We start from the raw sequence: 25705 nt of genomic DNA, 5'->3' as shown, positions 1-25705 counted from the left end.
GCCAGCAGCGTGTCCACCACCCATGCGAGTGCCTTATTAGGAGTCGGCCCGAGTTCATCAGCAGCGGCGAAAACTACAGTGCTAAATTTTATATGGTCGGAGATTCGAGGACAAATTAAATGAGCGAGACGGCCCCAATAGCGCCAAAACCCCTGGAGACGGGGACAGCCTACTAGCATGTGGTCTAATTTTTCACGAGCTGCACGATTGCACCGAAGACACATGTCATCCACACCATCAATGTAGTGAGAAGTAACGTCCCGCAGGGTAAGGCGATTTTTTTGTTAGTGCAGAAGTGACCTCGTCTCATGGTTCTAGCTCCCCACCGTCACTAGAAAATTTGCCGCCCAGCATAGTATAGTGGCTATTACTACTCGTTGTGGCCGAGTGAACGCAGGTTCGATTCCTGCTGCTGGCATTGTTTTTATCTACCGTGACATGTCCCTAGCATGAAGTTTTTAAAAATCACAGTTTTAAAATTAGACCCTGCCACTTTTTTGATGCTTTGTAAGGCGGGCGACCAACCCTGCTTTTTCTATTCTTGATACCACTGATCAGCCGTGAGCTGTGTACACCAACGTATAGTTAATTGAGATCGCTTTTTTGTCACAACTCGCAAGCTCCACCGAGCAAGACCCAACGACAAATATTGATGTGTTCTGATACTTACTCTATTCTAAATACAATATGAACAACACAAATTCAAATTCTCAACTTGCTATGAGTTGCATCAATTGTTTGAGTTTGTCGTGATGAAGCAATACTTGACCATGTCTTTTACCATTCTTGACCGAATCTAGTAATATTGAAAGTGCATCCGCTATGTCATCCTTGTCCTTGTCAAAATCATCACACAAGAGTGCCATCCTCGTCATGATTTTCTGCTACAATAATCAATACAGAGTAACATGAGATATTTGAAAAAGTGCTCCTCATGCTGCAAAACCAGACGAAATCAATGCTCACCTTCTTTGCGGGTGGTGTTGCTTCAACAGACACCGCAGTCATAAACGCAACAATGCTATTTCTGTCTTGAGCGTTTATCGCTGAAGCAAGATCAATATTCACATGGGCAGCACTGATCAAGACGGTTCTCATCGCAGCATATCGAGCAGACCAAATACCACGAGACGACACGAGGCAAAGTTTCAACAGCTCTACAATCAACTAAGGTTTCGCAAAGTATGAGTAGGCCCCTCTTTTTGATTGGAAATCGTTTCGAGAAAATCATCACCTGCTCGTTGACACGAAGATGTGCAAACTTTTCCACAAATTGGCAGACTAAGAGGAGAGAATTGTTGTTGGAAGCCAGGTCGAAATGAATGTTTGCTCTTTTGATCCAACAACAGTCGCAAAACTTACTAGTAGCAGTGGTCTCTGCTTGCACTAAATGAGTGAACGCTCGGAGCGTTCTCAATACAAACGTATTTTCTGGAGCTGCAACTAGCAGAAATTTGCAGATAGCATTGATCGTCTAGTTAGAGGAGGATTTGTCACTAATGCTCAAAATGCAACACAGTAAAATAATGAAAAGTCATCAAATCATTTCAACGTTTACCACAGGAGAACTGGGCCTTTGCTCTAAAATAGTGACAGCATGTTCAATAGCGGGCTGTTTGACCACATCTGAGAGTGGCTCCACCTTAACGAGCACAGCCAAGCATTCAAACACGACAGCACACTCATCTCCAATACTGATAGCGTCCCTAAAAGTTAGTCGGGGCATGTCAGCACATCCACAACGACGTCACAAGAAATGAGAAAGTAGTACTTACAACTCCTTGAGGCATATGTCGTAAAGATCAGTGCAGGACTTGCTTTGACTCAGCACCGTTTGTCTCATAAATTTATACAGATCGTCATCCTTGCCTTCTGCAAATGACACTGACACAGCGGGTTGAAGACGTCTCAACAGTGTCTGCAACCGAAATGAAGCTGGCCCACGAGCTTTTATTCTACTAAGTAGGCTTTGGATTCTTTCTTGGTATTGCAGTCGTAACGCTGGTTCTAATATTAGGTATTTCATGAGATTTCTCCAGTTCTAAAAGGTTCCAAACGATATATGACTGAAGGTACTCACCTTCCGTAAGTATTGCTGACAAGACATCAATGCAAAAGAAGGCCACAGGGTTGGATGACGAAGAAAGCAATGTCGAAAAGTAAAGTTTCTCGACAAACTTCCATGCTGCATCGTCCAGCTCCCTTATAAAGAACACGGTTGCCATAACAGTCTCGTCATATGCATATTGATTGTCATTCACTTCGAAAATTGTAGGCATTTGATCCAACAATGTTTCCATCAGCGGATTGAGCACGACTAGCTGATGACAGTTTGGTGATATATCTGGTGACGACAAGGCGACGCGTATAATATGAATACGACATAAGCCGTCAACATCATTTGATTCGAGGCTATCCAGTATGACATTTCGGCCCGAATCTCCTTTCTGAAGAAGTTGGATGAGCATGGCAAACACTTTCTCATCTACTGGTCGATTATCTAATGACTGTTTGTGAATTGCTTTGCTAAATAGGGCGATGTTGGTGTTATCCTCGTTGATTTACTGTTCATTCTCAGAGTAGATGTTACCTCATACGCGTAAGGAGTCTGAAGATACCTGTGTTTGCGTTTCCAATACCAAATTTCACAGGGAAAATTTGAAAGAAACGTATACCCAGTTTTACGTGATATGTTGTCATGGCTTGAGCGTACTTTGTAGCGGACACAATGACGCCGTCACAAGCAGCGATTCTGAAGCCATTCAGTATGTAATCTAGGCCGACTATGATTCGCTCCGTCACGTCTACTTGAAGTTGAGGTGGCACTAGGGCTGGCGGACCTATTATCTGGAGGATCATCTTCCACCTACATCGCAGTTGGCTCAATTGCCTGTCAAGAAAAACACTGTCGTATGATGTGCACGTACGTGGTGTTTGTGACTTTGTTGGCATCGACGTAGGGAATTGAGGCATCTGCAATGTTCAGCACGTATGGGAGCATTAAAATTTGACCTACGTCATTGCTATATTAGTGAAAGGAATTCTCAAAGACATTACAGATCGGCGACAAACAATACCTTGAGAGTAATCATCAAAATTCATGTTACTCGGAGCGGCAGCCTCAACGAACAGCTTGGAGAACTTGACCATCAGTTCGCAGAGCGCCTTGTACAGTTGGTTTGAAGGGGTCAAGAGCGGTGGTTCACTCAACCAGAGCTACAGAAAGAAGAGGTTTCAATGAACTTGAGATAATTCGATTCATGATAGATGTACCGACGATCAACACACCATGACATGATTTAGCATGTTACGAAATGATTCCAAGAATCCGTTACAAAACTCTCGACGGGTTTGGATTGTCAGAGAATTGATTGCTAGAGATATGACATCCATTGAGAGATGCAACCATGCGGCGATAGTGATATCCGTCCATAGCATGATTCCGTCGTCAGGTTTGTTTGAGGAGCGGGAGCATTGATTAACGAGCGCCGAGCATTCAAACACCTGGGCAGTGATGTTGATGAATGTGAGTATAGTTGTATGAATGAAATAGGACATTGGATCAGCAAGATATAGACCAAATAATATGTAACTGATGAGGCATCAGGGTACTGATGATACCTGCTTTGCAAGAACTAGGACATTGGTCTGAGCAGGCTGAAGAGCTTCCAATTGAAGCAGAGAAGAGATCAGTTTGAGATCCCTTTTCTTGATGGCATCTGAGAGTGCATGACTGAAATTAGGCTTGACATGCAGCATCGGCGCTTCTTGGTACAGGAAGCTGAAAAGTAAGCCTCTTACTTTAGGGAAAATGCACCTGCGTGTTTGGAACTACAAAGACTTTGTAACAAAGTGTCGATACTAGCCCCGGTTTTCGTGTCAGAACGCGTTGAACGCGTATAATTATGATATATGTTGCCTGGAAGTAGTAATTCTTTAGTCGCCTTCTAGCGTCAAGTAAGGTCTCGTCACGTTTGAGCTTTGAGCTTTGTGCTACAACACAATTCGTGCAGTTGAAGCTCTACCAGCAGCCACTCATCTCGCAAATCAATACAAGATAAATATGCAGACTGAAACGCTTCAAACTGGACTGGCTTTTGGTGAAGGACCACGCTGGCACAATGGAAAGCTGTTTTTTAGTGACTTCTACTTCAACGCAGTCAAGGTATGAGGCTTGACGATGTTATTTGTGCATTGTTTCGTATTCATGGAGTTATACAACATATTTGCTGCATTTCCATGCGTTGGTGCATTCCATAGTTGGATTGGCTTCAACATTCCCACATTACACCTTGTTGCACACGTACATTGGAGAGCTTGGGTGTTTCGAGATCTTCTTGAAAGGCTCTCCACGATGCTGCATTTGTTTCAACAACAATCTTCACAGTCTTGGTGGAAAAGTACATGCATCGACCAACCTTGATCTCACTTCCACCTTTAGACTTACGATCCCGTTACGAAATCAGTGGAAACTGTCTTGACTTTGGCTAGTGACAAGGCACCTTCTGGTCTAGGATGGTTGCCAGACGGTTGTTAAATCTATTTGCATCAAATGATTGATCAATTATTAAGATTATTAAAATTAGGTAGAATGCTCGTCGTTGTTATGGAAGACCGCAAATTGATCGTTGTAGACCACAATGGTACGGCTCGCTGTATTGTTTGCACTTCTGGCTGTTCGCCGTCGTACGCGTCGGGAAGAAAACATGGATATCTGATCTGACTCAGTTTCCATACTATAGGCAAAACGTCAGATTACGCAGACCTGTCCAACATAGCAACATTCCATACAAACGACATGGTAGTCTCTGCAAACGGCACAGCCTATGTAGGAAACTTTGGATTTGATCTCGTAGCGGCTGAGCATAATATCGCAGCACATTACAGAACTGCTACCCTAGCTATCGTACATCCAGACAGACGTGTCGAAGCTGGACCTAGTGGTCTAGGATTCCCAAACGGTACCGTCATTACCCCCGATGGCAAGACACTCATCATAGCTGAGAGCTTTGCTAAAAAATTGAGTGCCTTCGATATTGATCCAACTACAAACCGTTTGAGCAACCACCGAGTATATGCTGAGACTCCTGATTGTACTCCTGATGGTATTTGTCTTGATGCTGAAGGTTGCGTCTGGGTCGGTGAGTTAGATGAAAGTCTGACTTAAATGCTATCAGACCAATTGTATTCGACCAAAAGCTCACAATCTCTCTGTCTGGTTTCACTTTACTAGCAAACGCAACGGGACTAGACTTGTTCAGATACGGTCCTGGTGGAGTATGCATGGAGTTTGGAGTTGTTTTTAAGCAAAAAAGATAGTGTTAACAAGGTCTGCACTGGATTTTTTATTTCCACAGAAAATTTTGGGATCTGTACGAACAACTCAACCGTCTTTTGCATGCATGCTCGGAGGTAACGCTAAACAAATGAGTTCAAAACGTATTTCACAGAACGAAAAACCAGTTCAACCTCCTGCTCTAACTTTCAAACCGTTCTCACCATAGGTGCTGACCGCAAGACCCTCTTTATTCTCACCGCTCCTTCCTCAGGTCCAGCCCAAGGTAGAATCAAAGGTATGTGTGTGAGAAATATTGGCATCTTGAGCAGTGCTATCTTGTTATGTCTCTTGTGAGTGTGATTGCGTCCAAACGTTCCAATGAAACTTTTGTGCTATAGGCGGCAAGATTGAAGCTGTCAAAGTCACTGTTCCTGGAGCTGGACTACCTTGAAAACGTGTTAAAAAGCAGTATAAACCAAATCATGTCGCTGCAGAATATTGAAGCTCAATTGTATCGCGCTGAACCTCAATAAACAAAAAAGAAGCAGTTTCATCAACCACCCTCTACTTGAAAGCTCTAAAGAAAATAACCATTATGCTAAATCTCTGAAATCAAAGCAAGATGCAGACCGAGACGTTGGTTCACGGTTTGACTTTTGGGGAAGGGCCACGCTGGCACGACAACAAACTGTACTTTAGTGATCTCTACTTTAACGTAGTCAATGTATGAGGATTGAACGATGATATTTGTGCTTTTACTACCTATTGATGCGGAAATTGGGGTTTGCATCGACATTCAACATTATATGTTGCTGCAATGTCGCAGCCGTGACAGCCACGTACATGAGATTTTGCCGTGATTCAAGATAATCTTCGGGATCTGTACAAGATCGTAGATCTGTTTCAAGACGATCTGTACGGTCTTGGTGGAGAACGTCCTCGCATCTCCAATTTAACCTTCGTATTCCCCCGTTTAGACATATGATCCAATTACAAAATCGCTGGAAACTGTCTTGACCTTGGCTAGTGACAATACTCCTTCTGGTCTGGGATGGTTGCCAGACGGCCGAATGCTCGTTTGTGTCATGGAAAGTCGCAAGCTGATCGTTGTGGACCACAATGGTATTGCTTGTTGCGTGATTTGCGCTTATAACTCTTCGAAATCTGTATCAATTATGAAGAAAGCCTTGAAACCTGACCTGACTGTCTTTCCATACCCGTAGGTCAAGTATCTGACTACGCAGACCTATCCAACATCGCAACATTCCACACCAACGACATGGTAGTCTCTGCAAGCGGCACAGCCTATGTCGGAAACTATGGATTTGATCCTTTCGCAGTCGATGTCAATATGGCTGCGCACTACAAGCCTGCTACACTGGCTATTGTTCATCCAGACAGGCGAGTTGAAGCTGGTCCTAGTGGTTTAGGGTTCCCAAACGGAATAGTCATTACTCCTGATGGCAGGACTCTCATTGTCGCTGAGAGCGCTGCTAAAAGATTGAGTGCGTTCGATATTGATCCAACGACAAACCGGTTGAGCAATCAACGAGTCTGTGCTGAGACTCCTGATTGCACACTTGATGGGATCTGTCTTGATGCGGAAGGTTGTGTCTGGGTTGGTAAGTCTGGTGAAATACGATTTAAACGAATAGGAGACCGTGTTAGACACTCGACACTCACCTTTTTTTGCTTTCGCCTCGGTCTCTCAGCAAACGGATCAGGAGTAGATATGTTTCGATTCAGTCCTGGAGGGGTATGTACTGCATTACTGGGGAGTTTTGCTCGCATAGAACTTTACCACCCCTACACACTTTTAACACAGAAAATCATGGGATCTGTACGAACAACTCAGCCCTCCTTTGCATGCATGCTCGGAGGTAAAGTGCAATAACCACAACCAAAATAAATTTAGATAGGAGCCGATTCCGTGCTTCTGACGTGCCAAACGGTTTCATTAATAGGTGCCGATCACAACACTTTATTTATCATGACTGCTCCTGCAGCAGGTCCAGCCCAAGCGAAGATTAAAGGTATGCATGCGAATGGTGATCTCCTGAGAAGTCCTAGACATCACGTAGTGTTGTGTGTTGTATGTGCGTCCAAAAGTTCTAACAGACAATCTAAAATAGGCGGAAGATTCGAAGCAGTGAAAGTCTCTATTCCTGGCGCTGGACTTCCTTGAACAAGCCTGTTCACAAGCAGCGTGACAAAGACCGCTTTGTAATCATATTGCAGAATATTGGAACACACTTGTATCTCGCTGAACCTCAATAAACTACCAACCATTTCCATTTAACTGTCATGTTATATTCTTTTTTAGGGCATACAAGCGTCTTGAAAACTTATATAAGGGGTTTCTATGCATTACCACTCTTCTTACTCTTGGGTGCTTTATTTTGTTGGCCTTGACCTTGATTTTGGCCACCAACACTACCACTGACCGCTTTTTGGGGTTGTTGTTGTTGTTGTTGCTGAGGTTGTTGGAGTTGACGAGAACTAGATCCTGATTGTTGTTGTTGGTGTGATCCGTCATTTCCATTTGTACTACGGGCTTGATTCTGCTGAGGGTAAATAGGATATGGTCTTCGCCGTTCCGCAATCATATTAACCATTTGGCCATCAGTACCACGTGTAGAGAATAAATTCTGTTCGACGGCCTTTTTGACTGATTCAGGAGTTGCGAATTCCACAAAGGCGATACCCTGATATATCAGCATGTTTAGTGGCTATTTCCATTGCACGTTTTTCGGCATACTTAAATTGCGGTCGTTACCTTTGTGGGAACAACGTCCATATGTTTAATGACTCCAACTTTTGAGAAAGTGTCCCTAATGATATCTTTTGTAATAGTCGGGATAACATTCTTGACATAAATCGAGTTCTTTTCATTTTCAACTATAAATTTTGAGTATGAATCAAGTCAGTAAAACATACACTTGTTGGAGTGTTTTCATTTGCACTCGTGTCTCAACCAGCTTGTGATTGACAAAGCATCCATTCATGCGACCATACCTGTGGCGACAGGGAATTTCTTGCCATTTTCAGTTCCACTACTAACACTCCTTCGTTGATCTGTTGCGGATTCTCGTGACTGAGGACGAGCAGGTTGCTTTTGCTGCTGCTGTTGTTGTTGCTGCTGTTGTGGTGGTGGTGGTGGTGCTTGAGCTACGGGCGACCCTGGCCTAGTACCATTCACACTGCCACTGGGAGCACCTTGAGCCCTAGTTGGAGACGTGACTGCAGGAAGAGCAGCGGGAGTTGCAGCCAGAGTAGCCCATGTCTTTGGTTTGGCAGGCTCATTTTTAACAGGTGCTTTTGCTACATTTGGTGGGGGTGTAGGTTGTTGAGCTGGGGGAGCTGCTTGTGTTGAGGATGGTTGAGTTAATTGAATTGGAGTAGGTTGTTGTGATACTGGTGCTGCTCCTCGTTGGGGTTGTTCAGGGGACGTTTGTACAGATATATGAGAAGTTGCGATGGTTGATACATGGGATGCGGTTGTATGAGGTACATGAGGTTTTTGCTGGGGAGAGGCAACGGGTGATGGAACTACTGGTGATACTATCGCTACTGGGGGTACTACTGCTGGGGCTGAGACGGCAGATGGAGATGGGACAGAAGACGTTGCTACTACCGGTGCTGTTGCTACCGGTGCGATAGGGTGCGATACAGCTGGAGCTTCACGAACTATGGCGATTGGTTGAGCTGGAGACTGTTTTACTTCCTTAATGGCGGCTGTTGGTTCCCAGTTTTCTGGTTCTACTTGGTATACCTCTTCAGCGGCATGATGATCGGCAGCATGAGACATTGCATTCCCATGAGTATTGCCATGGTTGGCTTGTGGAGCTGGTTGAGCAGTACGAGTGGGTGATGGAGCGCGAGCCATCATCGGAGGAGGTGCAGGAGATAGTCCACCTGCACGAGGAAGAGGGCTAGTCATACCATATTGGTTTGTTGCTTGTTCATGTGTTTGATGATGAGCATCATCGCCATCTGCATAAGTTGGGTTTCCTTCATCATATTCCATTTCAACCTCTTCCTTCAGGAAGCGGAAGATGTCGTTCAATACATAGTATCCGTGTGTTTGTTCAGCCAAAAAGAACGTTTGTGCAAACTTGTGTGAAGCTTCACCCCTGTTTGACATTTCACCTAATACATGTACCAATACACCTGCATTTGACAATTGACTGTCTATATTTGAAATCTTGACCTGACAATCGTGGAAGCCCAATTCCAATATTCGTTGGTGAATTTCCTAAGATGAGAATTCAAGAAGGAGGGTTGATTGGGGATACGTACACAGAATACTTGTTCACATAGGTAACGCAATCATTGTTTCATACCTGTTGTCCATGTTTTGTCTTTACGACTTCACACTCACTTCCAAAAGTGAATGTACTCTTCTTGTTATAAAAGCGGTGTAGTTTTGCTGGATCCTTGTTGAGGAATGTATAGTATTGCTGGACAAATTCCCAGCCCACTGTATAAGCCTATTTTTGTTTGTTAATTAGTGTGTAAACGCGAGATGCAACATATCAACACTATTGAGCGAGGTTGTGACTTCATAGTTTGTGGACGCTCGATGTACTTACGTCGACGGGCTCCTAAATTGATGTGAGTTTTGAATGAGAAAATGATCATCAAGAAAGGGACAATTAATCGCCAAACATTGACTTGGCCATCACAAAATGGGTCCATCAAAATGTTTGACCAACCTTGGTTTCAGTTCCGTCAACTTGTGGTGCCGTAGACAAAGTAGCGGTAGCTGTCATTCGTAAATAATCTAGGCTGTTAGAAGTTAGTTAATGCCTTCTCGAAAAAGATAGCCTGTGGTCAAAAGTCAAGAAACGAAATTTGAAATAAGCATGCGTGGAGCTTTCAAGCAGAAGCAGCATAGCCATTGGGTCTTGCTTCCTCTTTACCTTTGGGTAATTATGACTTGCTTATGACTTGCTAATAATGTATGCAAAAATTTCCAGTACGAGAGATGGAGCGTAGTGTGAAAACAGTATGGAGAGATGGGCGGCGAGGTTTGCAACAACACACGAAGAACGCAGATGACGCGTCGCAAACCGGAAATCGAAGTAAATGCTATAAATATATATATCAAGGAGAAATGCTATACTAGATACAAGGCGACTAACCCACTACAGAAAGGTATTTCTTTACGTATTACAAGTCGTCGAAGTCGGCACTCTTCTGTGCACACCTCCTAACACGCCTCCTAAAGTCTTTCTTCTGTGCCTCTGTGCCAAAGTAAAGATCCCGGGCCGTAGCATTCAAATGTGTTGCTGGTTGAGGATCTGGGTCTTGTGTGAAGAGAGCTGCAATGGCTGAGAGATGGGAGCGTACATCTTCAGGTTTGAGTGTTCTAACAGATGGACGTGGTGAGCTGAAATGAGCTAGAGTTTCACGTCGACCAACACACATACCGATAATACGGAAAGCCATCACGGCTGATGTTTGGATGAAAGACTTCAGTCAAGAATCGTACTTTTGGCAGTGCATCTGGGAATTCGTTGGAAAAGACCATTTCTGCTTTATAGAGCGCACCATCGTGGCTAGATGCAGGCAGACCAATGATTGTCACGATCCAAATGTAAGGGTTGTTGTCTCTCAATTCCACAGATATGTTGCCATCGATGGTGTTGGAGTTTTGTATTTGTTGGAATTGGGATAGGAGAGAGTGTGAAGTTGTAGTATCTGCCTTGATGTGTGCTTTTGATTCCCTGTCGATTGGAGGTGGTGGTCAATCTATCATTTCCAAACACGGCGTAGCAACCAGGATCATATACTCTACCTCTTCCAGTCTTCAATTTCATCCATCAAGCCTTTGTATATTGATTCCAAGCGTGTTCGTAGAGTTCCATAGGCAAATGCTCCTTCCATGCTATTACTTCCACCTTCGAACCTCATCTTGGTGAAGGCAGTGCCATCCTTGACTTTTGCTGACTCTTCATTCACAACTTGCTAAATTTGAAAAGTGATTTTAGCAAACACTTCAAATTGCTGTTTGGCTGTACGGCGGGTACGACATATCTCAGCTGGCACGATAGACGCCATCAAATGACCTACAATGTAGTTGTCGTAGTACAACATGAACATTCGTTTGCAAAAATCAGTGAACGGGTTGACTTCTTTGCATGAACAGAAGTGTCGTGACACGGAAGTGTTTTCGACCTTGACGTCATTGGATTTCCACCCGAGGTATGCTTCCAGCCTATCACAAACGCTGACTCGCAATGTTTCTAAAGAAGGTTCAAAGTCGTGAAGGTTACATTCTGGGGAGACCAAGCGTTTCAACTAAACGCCGCACAAATTGTAACCACACTACTCACCATGCATGATTTTCTTGTTGTAATCATCGACAAGTTTCTGATCACTTGGTGGAGGATTTTCGAAGCCAGGTTCATTGACGTATGGTTTGTCAGACATGAGCGATTGTATGGCTGAAGAAAGATTGTTGAGTTTGTTGTTGGTACAGTCAGTTAAAACATGTTCAACAAATTCAACCCGTACATATGAGAACACTCAACAGACCTAGCGAAAAATCATTGAATAACCTCGTCCCATTGATTTAATGAATATGCGATCGTACCATGCGCAGACGACCATTGTTCGCCAGCTTCCCCTCTCCAAGTACCAAGTATCGATAAACAGACCTTTCCACTATTTACGGTAGTTAATGAACGTTGAAACATTAGTACTGCTTTGTCCAAGCAACGGAATCCAACTTCAGAATCTCTGATCATGCAGGTCAATTTCTGATTAAGTCGGTCAATTTCTGAACATCAGATCGATTTCTGATCATGCAGAACAATTTCTGATCATGAAAATTCCTTTGGTGCAACAAGGAAGGTGTATCTTGTTCACAAAATACAATCAAAGCTCCTTGCTTCTCAAATTAGGCCATTCCAAAGGAGGCAAGGATGAAACACTCACTTAGCGTAGATATTGGGATTGAATCGCACTCGTCCGTTGCTTGTTGTCATAGCCGTCACTGTTGAAAGAGGAAGGTTGATTGGAATTTCAGTAGCTTAGGGCTCCAAGCTTCAAAGAAGCAATACCTTTGGGCGGAGAGGTGGGGTAGTCATCACCGCAAATTATTTGAAAATCCTATAATATGCCAAGGACATTGTGAGCTTCTTACTAGTTTCATTGCGACCAACAGTGGATTTTGTTCAAAAAGACCCTTTCAAATGTCAAACAAACGCACAAACATTCCAAGGCTAGACGAGGTATTTAAAGTACAATGAGTAAATAAAGTCTCGAATGTCAATCCAACTACGCAGAATACACCTGTAAGGGGTCCTTGGTGGGCCAATAATGAGACTGTGAATGTGCTTTATGTTCTCATCGTTTGACCTCAGTTCGATGCTTGACTCCTGGTGCAAATGCCAATCCAAAAGCTCTCTCTGCAGACGCAATATAGTCTGATTGCTCATGGCTTCCTCGTCTCCGTATTGCGGTGCGAATGTTGCATGTTATGCATTAAGCTGGACAGACTCAATATTGAGTCTTGTTCTTGATTCACTTTCGTGCACATCCGGAATTGAACATTGAACTGTAGGTCGCACGCGTTGAAGCTTGATTAAGCTATGTGATGAGATTGATATATTTACTATACTTCTTTTGACAGCTCCACAATCCACGACTATGTAGGAGCGATTGTTTTATAGCTTCAACTTTTGGGTCTTTGCAGTCAATCCCTTTACAGCTGGCCCGTCCAAGAACCAATACAATTCACCGCTGGCAGGTTTGACTTTAGGTGAAACATGTGAGTATTAACAGACATCGTTGCAATCATTCAGCTGGCATTACCTCTGCCTGATGGTAGTGCTTCACCCAAGTCAATGATACGATGCAAAGCATCAGCCTTTGATTCTCCAGTTGCGACAAAAGCGACCGTTGTTGCAGCATTCACTACTGGATACGTCAAAGTGATACGAGATGGCGGTGGTTTGGGACTATCAGTCAACCAAGATACAGTCTTTGTTTGTTCATCTAATAGTTTGTGACCCGGAAAGAGCGAGCAAGTATGTCCATCTGGCCCCATTCCCAAGAAGATCAAGTCAAACTTGACGGAGCTTCCAAATACCGATTCGAGTTGATCAGCATAGTCGTTTGCGGCAGCTTCTGGATTATTTACTAGATCTGGATTTATGGGGTGTATATTGGATGATGGAATTGGTACGTGGCTTGTGAAATGCTTGCGAGCCAAGTCGTAGTTTGATTCTGGATCATCGTGCGGGACACATCGTTCATCAGCAAAGAATATGTGCCATTTAGACCATTCTACTGTTGGATTTGATACCAGTTTGGCAGCTAGTACACTTGGGAGTGATCCGCCAGATAAAGCCACTGTAAATCGACCAGACTTTGCTATAGCAGCTTTAGCTAGTGCTGCTGTCCAGACATTCAAGGCTTCGGATATCTCGGCATTGTTGTCAAAGACATATAAAGCTTTGGCCATCGTTCCTGTAAGTACTTGGTTGTGCTTGTTTGATATCAAAGTTAGAGTTTCGACGCATCAAACTATACCGGGGGCTAGAAAGACGCTTGAGCGCGTCTTGGACATATTGAGCACATGTCGATATCTCTCCGTTGAATTACCAGGTCTGATGTGCTCGCTAAAATTGAAAGATGTTGACGAAAATCACAACATTGACTGAGGTAACCTCGACGAAAGAGTGTAAGATGCACGTCGTTTCTGCAACGGAAATTGAACATTGAGCACGTAGCAGTTGATATGAATCTGACGTGGAGCTATCGATACCGATAGTGGAATTTGTCTCACATCAACATACCAGCTTCCGGGAATATGCCACCGTACCTGCCTCTATATGGAAAACAGAAGAGATATCGCCATTTCGATGAGATTATCGCATTGAAGGAGGAACTGGCCGTAGATACTCCAGTCATCAAATTCGACGAAATATCAAATTTTAGAGATATTGGCGGCCGATACACCAGAGACCATCAGTATGACCTACAATTTTTACTTGACAACTCAATAAGTGAGCTATTCAAATGGAGATCTAACTCAAAATCTCTCTCAACTAGGTTTATCAAACCAGGAGCACTGTTTCGAAGCGGAACTTGAGTATGACTCGAGGGTTGTCTGTGTTGGGCTTATGCTAACCATTGCTGCTGTAGCAAACGCGTCCGCTACTGATGCCTGGATTATCGCAAACGAGTTGTGTGTTAAAACTATCATCGACTTGCGATCAAAATCCACATCTGCTGATGTGAAAAGAACTTTGCCTGGCAAGGGCATCTGGACGTATTATCAGAGAGCATCGAAACGAGTAAGCTTCTGAAGTCTTGGTGGTATTTGATGGTCGCGGCCTCACGTGATCCTTCGTAACCGCTTCTTGATGTTCTTCACCAACTCTTGTACCATAGGACGACCCCAATCAAAATCTTGTTTTCAACGTGCCGCTTCACCATGGTATGATTGACTCCATGTGGAATAGGATTTCTATCTTCGAAAAACTGTAAGGACCTCTCGCAAATCATTCACTGGTCGTAACACTAAATTTTTCACAGCGCCGCCGCTTGTATGTTTATGTGTTGCCTGGCGAGACGTGCAGAAGGCATCGGGTTGCGGAAGTTTGTTGGAACTCCCGAGATTTTGGGATATAATATATGCCTCGTGGAACTTTGCCAACCCGACGTCTTAAAAGTTTTTGAATTCTTGCTGGATGAGTCCTCTTATCCAATCATATGCAATTGTACAGTTGGAAAGGATCGCACTGGTTTTATTACAGGTGGGGCTCTGTTGCTCGCACATTGTGTTTCAAAGCATGATGTAGTGATAAATGTCTGGTACCTAGCGCTCTTGTACTCTATCCTCGGTATACCAAAGGGAGAGATTATTCAGGATTATGCTGTTTCAGAACAGAACTTGGGAATCGTTAAAAAAATCGTTGTAGGGAAACAATTGCTAGTGGATATACAGACGAATGGGCACTGTCGTCTCCAGAAATTATGGAGAAGGTGTTAGATTATATAGCAGAAAAGTATGGCAGTGTCTCGAATTACTTGGTGACAATAGGGTTTGATGAATCCAAACAGGAGAGATTAAGGACAATATTGTTAACGGAACCACCTTCCACCTGATGCTATCACGAAACGTTTGACATTATGTGAGACTCTTCAATATTCTACAGTGGTGTCTGTATTGAATCGGTTGGTATAACACACTTAGATAAATAAAGCTTAGTTGTACGTCATTGACGCAATGGTGTCTTGCTTCATCAACTGTTTTCGGTCAGGTTGTGGCTTTTCGGTGTCTTCAACAGCTGTCTCAGAACGGAATTCAACGTGTTTGACGAACACCAAGGAGATAAAGTAGATTGCTCCAGCTATAGCCAAGGCCCACATAGCTCGTGCATATGCGAATTCGAAGGCGTCCAGAATGATGGAAAGCTGTTCGGCAGGCAGCATACGGAGAGAGAAGAGATCGAACGATTTTCCATCTGAGACTGATCCCATTGAAATCTATGTTCAGCGACGAGTCAGGATTTCGAATGGCTTTCCAGACATATTGTAACAGAATACGTACATTGAGACCCATTTCAGCAATGATTCCAGTGAGACGAGATTGCCAGAATGTGTTGACGAGAGTGCCGGCAACAGCAATTCCTACAACACCTCCAATGGAACGAGCAAAGAACAATAATGAAGTGACTGAGGCCATATCGGCTTCAGCGACAGACGCCTACGTGATACATGTTAGACTGAGAAAGTTGATAGAAAGCTGATTTGTCAACTTGTTACTTGAGCTAACAGCATGGGCATTTGGAGCCTAGATTGCACAACGTCAGTACACAGAAACATTGCAGAAGGCATAGATCGATCTCACCCAACACCAGTACCAATACCCGCGACTACTTGATATCCAATTAGTTCAGCGTTGCCGGAGTTCCTTGTCCATCGTGAGCCTATTGAAAGCAAGAAAGACCTCAATTTTGTTTTTGCACCAGAATGGAAAGTGTGGAGACTTACAAAGATACATTCCAACTGCTGTAACTACAGCCATGGCTTTACAGAATTCAACAACACGTCCCTAATAATATGGTTAAATTAAACAGAGCACTCATGTTACAACCGAATCAAACTTTCACGTACGGTTTTAGCAACAACGATTCCAGCAATGACATCAACTAGAGCTACTGGCACGATGATAGAGATTAAATAGAGACCTGTTTGCAATTTTTAGATTAGTCCAACCAAAATGCTTCATTACATATTGAATAATGGGCTTACCAGCAAAGGTTGCACTCTTTCCAAGATCAACTTGGAGGAACAAGGGGACAGCGTACTAAACAACACAATGTTGGTCTCCTCTCCAATCGTAAATCACTCAAATATTTATACCTGGAAACCTAAGGAGCAAAAAAACTTTGAGGAGATTCGTTCAAGGGTCACCATCACCATGACATACCGAAGAAGAAGAACCCATATGCAATTTGGTTGATTGCCAGAATGGGCACATTCCAAGTGCTAAACAATCGTAAAGGTATACATGGGCGCTTGACAAATGCCTCGACAGCAAAGAAAATGACAAAGAGTACACCAGATCCAATCAGCAATCCCAAAACGACTGGTGAATCCCATGGCAAGCTTGAAGAACCATATTGCAAACCCATGATGAGGCCAGTCGCAGCACCACCAGCTAAAAACGATCCAATCCAATCGACTCGTGAAATAAGAGCTGTGGTGGGCAAGTTCTGCTTAGAGTATGACATAGCAGCTGATGCTAGTATGGAGCCTAACACAATGACTGGTAGCGCAAACCAAAATTGCCATCTGAGAATCGGTGTTGTCAGCAACGAATTGTCATGTCAGCGTGTTCCGCAATCACACAAACCTCCTAAGAGAGAATGTCAGCAAAAAAACCGTGTGCAAGAAGAACGAATATCGGCGCTTACCAGGAAACATTGTCTGTCCACAAGCCACCAATGAACGGTCCAATCAGCACACAGGATCCAGCGACTGCAGTCAAGTTAGCAGTGTAGTATCCACGTTTGCGTAACTCTACTGCTTCACTGACCTGTTGACGAAAAAACATATATATGAAACTGAAGCTCGATTGACCGTAAGCTGCATAAATATGACACTACTTACAATGATCAAGACAATCGACTCGATACCTCCAGCACCTGCGAACAAACGTCAAGCGTCGTCCAATCTCAAACATTGTGAAAAATGCACATACCGAATCCTGAAACAATTATATCAGTCAAATAATTGAAAAAATAAACGCTACATTTCAGCTCACCTTGTAATGCTCGAGCAAGAATCAACCACAACTGAAACAAAAGTCGTCAACCGCAAATAAACGGTTTCCACCAAAACTACTCATACCATAGTCTTTGCAAATCCACAGAGAAGTGAACCAGCCTAATGTTTTTCAATGAGATGTTGGCGATTGGTAAACGAAGGAAACAAGTATCACTCATTCCTTCAAATGAACTTACCACAAAGCACACAATACATGAAATAAGAACGAATCGAGAACCAAATACATCAGACATGTTTCCTAAATGATGATAAGTCGTCAGCATCGTTTTCAACAACACCAGCCATTCACACCGTCAAATTCAGCAATGCTAAAAATACACAATAATCCCAAAAGTCACTGGCCTATATCACATACCGAGAATTGGTCGAGAAACAGTAGCAGCGAGCATATATGCTGATCCAACCTGTTGTTTAAAAAAAGCTCAAAGTTTAGGACTTTGGTTGATCTATTCGACAAGTGTTATTTTGTTACCCATGGCCTACAAATGAATACACGTTAATAACTAGTCGTAATGATTCAATTTGGCAGGAATTCTTCGTGAACTTACAGATCCGCAAAGTTTTGTAAGTCCGAAGAAAGAGCCTAACAACACACATGTTCAAAAAACATATCACTCCGTCACCACGTAAAATATGCAAAACGTACAGGTCCAGAGGAAAAAACCAAAGACTATTTCAAATACAGAATATTCGTCAGTATGAAACTCTGAAACACGCACCACCGTACATAAAAACACGTACCGCGTCCATGACTGTAAGCGAGTAACAGATGGTTAACCCAAGCATGAGCATGGTTAGCTGGTTGGCCGAAAGATTGGGAGCCATGTTTCAGTCTATTATAAGGAGGTCAAGCCTTGAAATTGCGAGCTTGTTGGAGCGGCAAGACGAAACACAGGCAGGAAAGTGATTGGGTACCCCCGCAAACCCAAGCGTGCGTGCGAGCCAACGTTTTGATACATCTGGCATCAAAGCGGTTGCCTAGAAACAATGAGCCTTATTGTATCCACTCACCGATTTTGCGTAATGTCCGATAAGACGTGTTGCATAACCTCGAACCTGAATGCAAGTCCCCAAATTTTTGCGAGTTTTTCCACGACTACAAACGACGATCGGTCGCTGGATAGTTAGCTCCGAACAAACGTGCCAAAAATTTAAGGAATGGTGTAATTGCAACAATTCATCTCGCAGCAAATGAGACTCTCGTTTCACAATTACTACATCAGTACTTTGTTCAGATTATGCCAACAGCCTAAAACACTGTTCCCTTAATATAAAAAACAAGCTATCACCCAATTATTTAAAATCATTCAACAAGTTCTTCTTCTTCGTGCTTTCTCAATTTGGCCTTTTCCAATGACACTTCCTCATCCGAATCCGATCGTAACTCGACGTGCCTGGTAGCCACAAACGACAAGAAAAATATCAATGCTATTCCAGCTTGTGCCCACATTGATCTCTCAAAGCCATATTGAAAGGCATTGATTACTACAGCAGCTTGGTCCTCTGGCAGTGCTCTAATGGCAAACAAATTAAAGTTTTTCCCATCTGATAGTGAAGAGAGAGGAATCTACAGGCAGGAAACTTTAAAACGGGAAGAGAGTCATTACAAATGTGGAGCAAACTCACAGACAAGCTGCCTGTCTGTATTAGCTGATCTAGTCGCGTTTGCCAAAAGGAATTTAGCAATGTCCCCGAGACTGATAATCCAATTACTCCCCTGATAGAATGATAAAACATCAGTGTTTTAGCCACCTAACGTCAACACGAGATAAACTTACCCGATAGCCCTGCAAAAGAACACCAGAGAGGTCGAGCTTCCCATACTCTGTTCAGGCACTGATGCCTGTGCTATCAGCACAGGCATTTGTATTCCAATACCTCCACCTGCACCACTCACGATCTGGTATCCAATGATTTGCGCAAGACTAGAGCTGGAGGTCCATCTTGAGCATAACCAAATGCCGATTGGCATTGTGGCGGACATGATTTGACAATAAAAGGTCGCACTGCCCTAGAGTTTGAGATGGTTGTAAGCTCGGAGTACCGTATAGACTGCTCGATTGAGACGTACCGTCTGTACAGCGATCAGGCCACCAGCAATGTCGGTTAAAGCGAAGGGAACAATCAACGACATTAATAAAAGGCCTACAACATAGTTCGTGAGATGGCTCATATTCGTGTTTGATTATCATCTCTAAAACCAAAACCCGACCAGTGATGGTAGAATCCTTGTTAAGTGCGACTTGAAAGAAGAGCCCAACAGTATACTAAAAAGAGGTCAACACCAAACTTTCAAAAACACAAACGTTCAAGACATACCTGGAAACCGTACAAATTGAATCCAAACGCAAGCTGGTTAATGCACATTGCCAAAATGTTGCGATACTTGAACAATGGTAGCGGAAAGCAGGATACTGGAACAAATCCCTCGACTATGATGAATGCCACAAAGAGGACAACCGAAGCTGCTAGGCACCCAATAACTGTAGGTGAATTCCATGGAAGAGTAGACGATCCATACTGCAAGCCAATTATGAGCGCTGTTGAGGCTGCGGCTGCAACAATGGCTCCCATCCAATCGATATAAGATACTATGGAAACGGGCTGGTGAGTTCCAAATACTCTTAACCATAGAGGAAGGAATCGTTTTACGTACATAAATGGCGAAACGGCACTGGTCTTGGATGAGTTTTTGCGTTCAATGCAAAGACGATTCCAGCAATGAGAAGTATGGGTAAGAAAAACCAGAATTGCCACCTAATGCAAGACCCTTTATTCCTCGCAATCCTCATCCACGGCTGTACCGAAAGGAGAAACGATATCGAACCTCCAAGACACCTAGCGAAACTGTAGGTCAGCAATGACAGCTGTGGTAAGCAAAAGCTGAGACATACATTGTCAGTCCAAAGACCACCTATAAGTGGTCTTCAAAGAAGATTGAGATGCAGGACTTTCACAATACTACAAGGAAGAATCAAGTTCCATACCCAACTAATATCAAAGATCCCTCGACACCCGACAAAATTGCCTGATATAGGCCACGATGCCTTACATCAACAAGCTCACTAAGAAAAAAATCACCATCTATTCAACGGTAGCCAGCGATATAACACAATAAAGGCACCAACCCTATGATAATAGTAGCCATTGTCTCAACTGCGCCATATCCAAGTCCTTGAACGCCCCGACCAAGGATCAACCATATCACTGTCTGAGCTGCTCCAGATAGAGCACTTCCAACCAGAAACAGAGTTGCAGACACAAGAAAGATGCCTCGGCTCTGAAAGACTGAGCTGAGATTTCCCAATAACGGTCTAGCTATCGTCGCAGCCAACACATAGCTTGTGCCAATCCAAGGAAGGTCAGAAAATCCTTTTAGATCAGAGGATAGTGCAGCACCCGATGAGAACGTTGTAGTCGCGTCCTATCAGTAGCAGGTCAATTAAAGGCTTAATTTTTTTGCCGATACGTAATAGATGCTGTAGTTCTTACCACTACAAGATAAAATATAGGACTGTTAGGTCCAGACAATTTTAAAAATGGGTACCCAGATGTCATCACTCACTGCCACCGATTCCATCAATGATTAAAAGGCTCGAAAACACCAACCAAAAGCTACTACGATCAACATTTCGACGCAATGGCAAAGGAACTTCTTGTTCTGGTATCAACGCCGCTGATGTGTTGTCGCTATACAGCGTCTTACTGCCTTGTGGCGTCGTTTCCATCGCGGAACAGGTTAGCAACGCGAGAAATCTTTGAGGCTCAGTCCATAGTTACTCTGACTTAGAGCAGAGGCGGTCAGATAGTACAAGATCAACGTCTAGATCACCTTCTGATCATGAATGGTAGTTCACATCAGCTCTTGCACACGTGTTTTTAACTACGCCAAGTGCTAACAAGCCAATTGCGGCAGTATGTATAGACATCTCGATTTTGGAATTTGATAAAAGTAGGAATGCAAAGCATGGAAATTGCGAATACGTGTATTTCTTATATACAACATAGCTCCCTGGGTGTGCCAACTCCAACTTTAGCTGCAAATTGATTCGAGTGTCTCGTGTAGACAGTTGACCCATAATCATCACATCCTACGAAGAGTTCATATGATAAAGAGAGTTTCTAAGAAGTGACATGCCACATATCTACATATATAGCCATGAACAAGACCAAATTATGAGTTTCGACCTTTCTATGAATTGTTGAGCAACTATATACAAATTGAGAAATATCCTCACTAACATATCTATCGTGTTGATAGCATATCAGCCACTTGAATAGCATCATCTTGACTCAAAGCCTTCAAAGCTTCTTCCTTTGTCAGCCAAGCGACCGTGTTGTCTGATGTTGATGCAATGGTACCACCTAATATGTGTGCCTTCATGTAAAAGACGGTTTCATTGGGTCCCCTTGTAACATGTCCTACTGGTATGCTCCCTACAAACCACGTCTCCATACCATTCCCACACTGTGTATGTAGTTCTCTTGACGCAGCCTAATTGTAGAGAGCAAAAGTCTCAGCGGTTGTATAGAAGGGGCAACACGAATATCCGATACGAAATACAACTAGGCATCCAATGACACTCGGCCCTTACTTGATGAAGCAACTCATCCCCATTCAAGTTCCCTTCAGGCAGCCTCCATCCATGTTCACCCTTCAACACCAGATACAACGTCCTATCCAAAGCTCTATCCAGTGAAGCCGTATCATTGGCTTCATCAGCTATAGTCCTTCTAGGAGCGACCGGTATAGAAGCCAATTCATGTTCCTTGACGAGTTTGATGCCATCATCGTTAGGCTGGCCCTTTGTGGCGTCGAGCCATCGCTGCTCCTGGAGTGATCCTCGTTTAAAGTAGAATTCGTAAGGAAATGGTCTGCTATGTGCGTTTTCTAGTGAGTGTCGATAGTTCAAGTAGGATGACGAGAATTCGTCTGGGTTTGGAGTGATTACTGGGTCTCGTTTGAGGAGGATGCCGACTCTTATGCTGTGGGCTACTGTGGCGTGGGTCCGTATCTGCTGTATGAGGCGACTGCATCCTCTCATCATTGCTGCTTTTGGGTATAAGTCTTCAAAACGTCTTGTTTGAAAAAAATGAAAATTGAGCAGCTTGACACTTGACACAGGTAGATGTGGAGGAATCAAAAGCTCATTATGACTACTTTACGTGTTTAATGTAGTGATTAAACAGTTGAGATCCCGTGAATACCCGTGCATCTTTGCTTTTGAACAAGAAAACCGAGTTGCTGTACCTTTGTCAAGGTCTTGAGATTTTTTCGATATGCATTTACTTTGATCTCAACAGCGCCATATAAAATACGCGATTCTCCCTCGATGTTTAATGCTCTCGCCATCGTCACGAAAAAGTCAAAAATCTGGAGAATGGCCAATATGGCCAGAAGCATGTTGTTGTCGAGGGTTTGGATTGCATACCGACCATCTATACCATCTGTCAATAGGGCTGCCACCACTATAAGACTCGCACACGACTCACACGACTCGCATCATCCCGTCAGCACAGGAACAGAATCGAAACTCCATCCAGAAGAACTCCTCAAAGTAGCTCGCAACTGGCCGCACGAAGCCCACTATCCAGGAAATTTCATCGCCAGGTCTGGTCCCGAACCCGGCTGGAACGAGCCCCGCACACATCTAGGACATTGTGTAGACAACCCAACAGGTGGTGACACCCCAAAGGAAGACTTCTCCTCCTCATTCTGGACTACATTCCTAGGCCTCGGTGTCGTCATGGTCGCGGTATGGAGACTCAATGACTATGCTACCGCTGGTAAAGAAGAACATCCAATCCATACGGCTCTCAAAGGCTACATCCCCAGTATGCAGGATATCGAGGCATCAACTAGAGACTGGGTTACCTTTAGGCAACGGGAAGCTGATGATCGATTGTTGAGACAGGAATGGCAGCCTGCCAAGGTCTGGACTCCACGATTTGATGGCATGTTTGAACGGGCTTCAGACTGGTTGATTACGCCGGGATCACAAATAGATACTAGTGATGTCAAATTCAAACATACGTGGGAAAAGGATGATGAGCTCTTTGGAGCTCCATATCCAAAGTCGGCGTAACAAAATAATATCAAAACGTGGCTCGTGAAATAAACCAACAACAGTAGAATCGTAGTTGATAAAATCATGCAACAATAAGGATCTTTCGTAGTAAATAATAAAAGCAAACATGATATCAAAGACCCACTTTATCGTATTATGATTGTCAAGTTCTATGTTGATCAAGTCATCATGTTCTATTATGGGGAATTGGATATATTTCTAAAGCATAGTGAATTAGATATTACAATGTTACGCTGTGCCAGACAGCAAATCTCAGCGACAAAAGCCCTTTTTACTCTTATCATGCAACTTGGCTCGAAGCTCAGCAGCCTCCCCAACAAACTTTTCTTCATTAAACCACGGCGGTACAAAGACAGTCACTAACGATGGCAACACTTCACACCTGATAGGTCCTAAATCTACTTCTTCTCCTGATACGTCCATAATGGCTTTCTTTGACCCCTTTTGTTTAGCCAAGGACTTGCCGTGTACGTTGACGGGTTCCAATACAAAGGCTTTTACTGCTACTCTATGTGACTTTGGATTCTCCGAGTCCAAGGCAGCTTCTTGATTCAGTATTTGCTGAAGTAGTTCACCTCGTTTGATACTCGAATCCCCATAATTCAACCAGAGACAGCCATCAGATATGCGGGCATTAACTTCTGCTAAAAAGTCACTCGAGGCCCACTGTAAATTCATCACGTTTAAGTAAATCAATGAGGCATCGGTATGGACGGGAAAAGAATTATGGCTGTCGGGTCTAACTATGTATTTCAGCGGTGGGCCGAATTGCGGAGGTGAATCTATAGGCAGGGATGGCGGTTCTATTGGTTGTACGGTCGTGTCATCGGCGGGTAATAGATGCAGTTTGACCTCGTATTGCTGTAGCTTTAAAAGCTTGTACAAAGCCATGAGGGGAAACCGTACAGGTCCAAGAGCCCTTAAATTATTGCTATCTATATCGACATCACTTATAAAGCCGTAGAATATACATAAAAAGGAGTATATGGTGGCTTTTGGAGTCACGGCAGCAAACATATCCATTGGTTTCTGAAAACCTTTTATTATAGTCAAGGTCGATAATTCGGCAGTGAAGGCATCAATACACCTAGGAAAGGCATTTGCGGAGCCTCCTGATATCATTCCTATTGACATGCTGCTGACTGCTTCTTGCCAATCCGGACGTAATAGCAAGCCATTGAGGACTTCATGGAATGTCCCATCTCCACCAATAGAGATCACACCAGAATAGGCTTCCAAGGACATCTTTGATGTGATATCAGTAGCATGTTCCGCCTTCTCCGTGACTATAAAAAAATATAAACGTGAACACTGCTGTATTGAACACTATTTCGGTCGTCGCGTGACGAGACTTGATACTTACATCTAGCTTCATAAGGTACTTCAGCAGCATCAAACATGGGAATGACGGTCTTGGTCCATCTATCTTTGGCCTGTTTAGTTCCTGAAACGGGGTTGATTACGACCAAGAGCTTTTTGTGGATTCTATGTCCCAACCAAGTTTTGGCCGAGGCTACGAAGGCTTGTGCTTCGGATGGTGTCTCAAATGCGATCAGAGAGTATTTAAATAGAGGTTTTACTGTAGTCGAGTTGTTTTTGAGTTGCAGAGAGTGTATCAGGACGTGAATGCCGTCGTTTTTGATTGATGCTAGGATTGGATTTTGGGAACCAGCGGCTGGAATGGCGAGAGAATCAGTGCGAGTGACGGCATAGATATAGTCTTTAGGAATTTGATCTATTCAAGCGGAACTGTTAGGACATGGGGTTCCGAGAGTCAAATGTTGCCGACCACGATATGTGCAAAGATACCTTTGCCGACAGTCAAGAACGAGGCAGTAAATGATACGTCGGCTCCAGTGACAGTCATTCGAATCGTGGATCAGGTCCTATGGGGATCTGGTCGTCAATGAACAAAAATGACTGTGGTGCGATGAATCTACGGAGTCTGCGAGGAGAGTGCGGGTTGACGGCGAGTTTGATATATCCTTTCGCGTTACGAGTGCACTGTTCAATCGAATTGGGTGATCTT

At 43.6% G+C, this 25705-nt stretch overlaps 8 protein-coding genes across 8 annotated transcripts; 3 read left to right on the top strand and 5 right to left on the bottom strand.

The window, feature by feature from the left end:
- Positions 1-4063: 4063 nt before the first annotated feature.
- Positions 4064-5729, top strand: SmJEL517_g01124 (uncharacterized protein; the record flags this gene model as incomplete). The annotated part of the gene is made up of 8 exons (XM_031167052.1): positions 4064-4165; positions 4442-4529; positions 4587-4643; positions 4743-5141; positions 5234-5277; positions 5358-5412; positions 5505-5573; positions 5677-5729. The coding sequence occupies 8 exons, from the start codon at positions 4064-4066 to the stop codon at positions 5727-5729; spliced, it is 867 nt and encodes a 288-aa protein (XP_031027273.1).
- Positions 5730-5900: 171 nt separating this feature from the next.
- SmJEL517_g01123 (uncharacterized protein) lies at positions 5901-7463 on the top strand (the record flags this gene model as incomplete). Its single annotated transcript, XM_031167051.1, has 7 exons — positions 5901-6002; positions 6256-6400; positions 6502-6900; positions 6991-7034; positions 7104-7158; positions 7243-7311; positions 7411-7463. 7 exons carry the CDS (start codon positions 5901-5903, stop codon positions 7461-7463), a joined length of 867 nt encoding a protein of 288 aa, XP_031027269.1.
- A 175-nt stretch (positions 7464-7638) lies between these two features.
- On the bottom strand, positions 7639-10050 carry SmJEL517_g01122 (uncharacterized protein; the record flags this gene model as incomplete). The annotated part of the gene is made up of 6 exons (XM_031167050.1): positions 7639-7983; positions 8055-8176; positions 8294-9533; positions 9622-9768; positions 9871-9882; positions 9994-10050. The coding sequence occupies 6 exons, from the start codon at positions 10048-10050 to the stop codon at positions 7639-7641; spliced, it is 1923 nt and encodes a 640-aa protein (XP_031027270.1).
- Positions 10051-10450: 400 nt separating this feature from the next.
- On the bottom strand, positions 10451-11979 carry SmJEL517_g01121 (uncharacterized protein; the record flags this gene model as incomplete). Its single annotated transcript, XM_031167049.1, has 7 exons — positions 10451-10649; positions 10711-11007; positions 11079-11248; positions 11459-11526; positions 11617-11727; positions 11798-11818; positions 11877-11979. 7 exons carry the CDS (start codon positions 11977-11979, stop codon positions 10451-10453), a joined length of 969 nt encoding a protein of 322 aa, XP_031027271.1.
- Positions 11980-12951: 972 nt separating this feature from the next.
- Positions 12952-13751, bottom strand: SmJEL517_g01120 (uncharacterized protein; the record flags this gene model as incomplete). Its single annotated transcript, XM_031167048.1, has 2 exons — positions 12952-13040; positions 13100-13751. The coding sequence occupies 2 exons, from the start codon at positions 13749-13751 to the stop codon at positions 12952-12954; spliced, it is 741 nt and encodes a 246-aa protein (XP_031027272.1).
- Positions 13752-21833: 8082 nt separating this feature from the next.
- On the bottom strand, positions 21834-22635 carry SmJEL517_g01119 (uncharacterized protein; the record flags this gene model as incomplete). The annotated part of the gene is made up of 2 exons (XM_031167047.1): positions 21834-22082; positions 22183-22635. The coding sequence occupies 2 exons, from the start codon at positions 22633-22635 to the stop codon at positions 21834-21836; spliced, it is 702 nt and encodes a 233-aa protein (XP_031027132.1).
- Positions 22636-22920: 285 nt separating this feature from the next.
- Positions 22921-23673, top strand: SmJEL517_g01118 (uncharacterized protein; the record flags this gene model as incomplete). Its single annotated transcript, XM_031167046.1, has 1 exon — positions 22921-23673. One exon carries the CDS (start codon positions 22921-22923, stop codon positions 23671-23673), a length of 753 nt encoding a protein of 250 aa, XP_031027131.1.
- Positions 23674-23928: 255 nt separating this feature from the next.
- Positions 23929-25543, bottom strand: SmJEL517_g01117 (uncharacterized protein; the record flags this gene model as incomplete). The annotated part of the gene is made up of 3 exons (XM_031167045.1): positions 23929-24962; positions 25040-25411; positions 25486-25543. The coding sequence occupies 3 exons, from the start codon at positions 25541-25543 to the stop codon at positions 23929-23931; spliced, it is 1464 nt and encodes a 487-aa protein (XP_031027136.1).
- Positions 25544-25705: the final 162 nt, after the last annotated feature.

Source organism: Synchytrium microbalum, assembly GCF_006535985.1.
Source record: "Synchytrium microbalum strain JEL517 chromosome Unknown SmJEL517_scf0003, whole genome shotgun sequence".
Lineage (NCBI taxonomy): Eukaryota > Fungi > Chytridiomycota > Chytridiomycetes > Synchytriales > Synchytriaceae > Synchytrium > Synchytrium microbalum.
The sequence above is the reverse complement of the archived record's forward strand: the minus strand, read 5'-3'. Positions and strand labels throughout refer to the sequence as shown.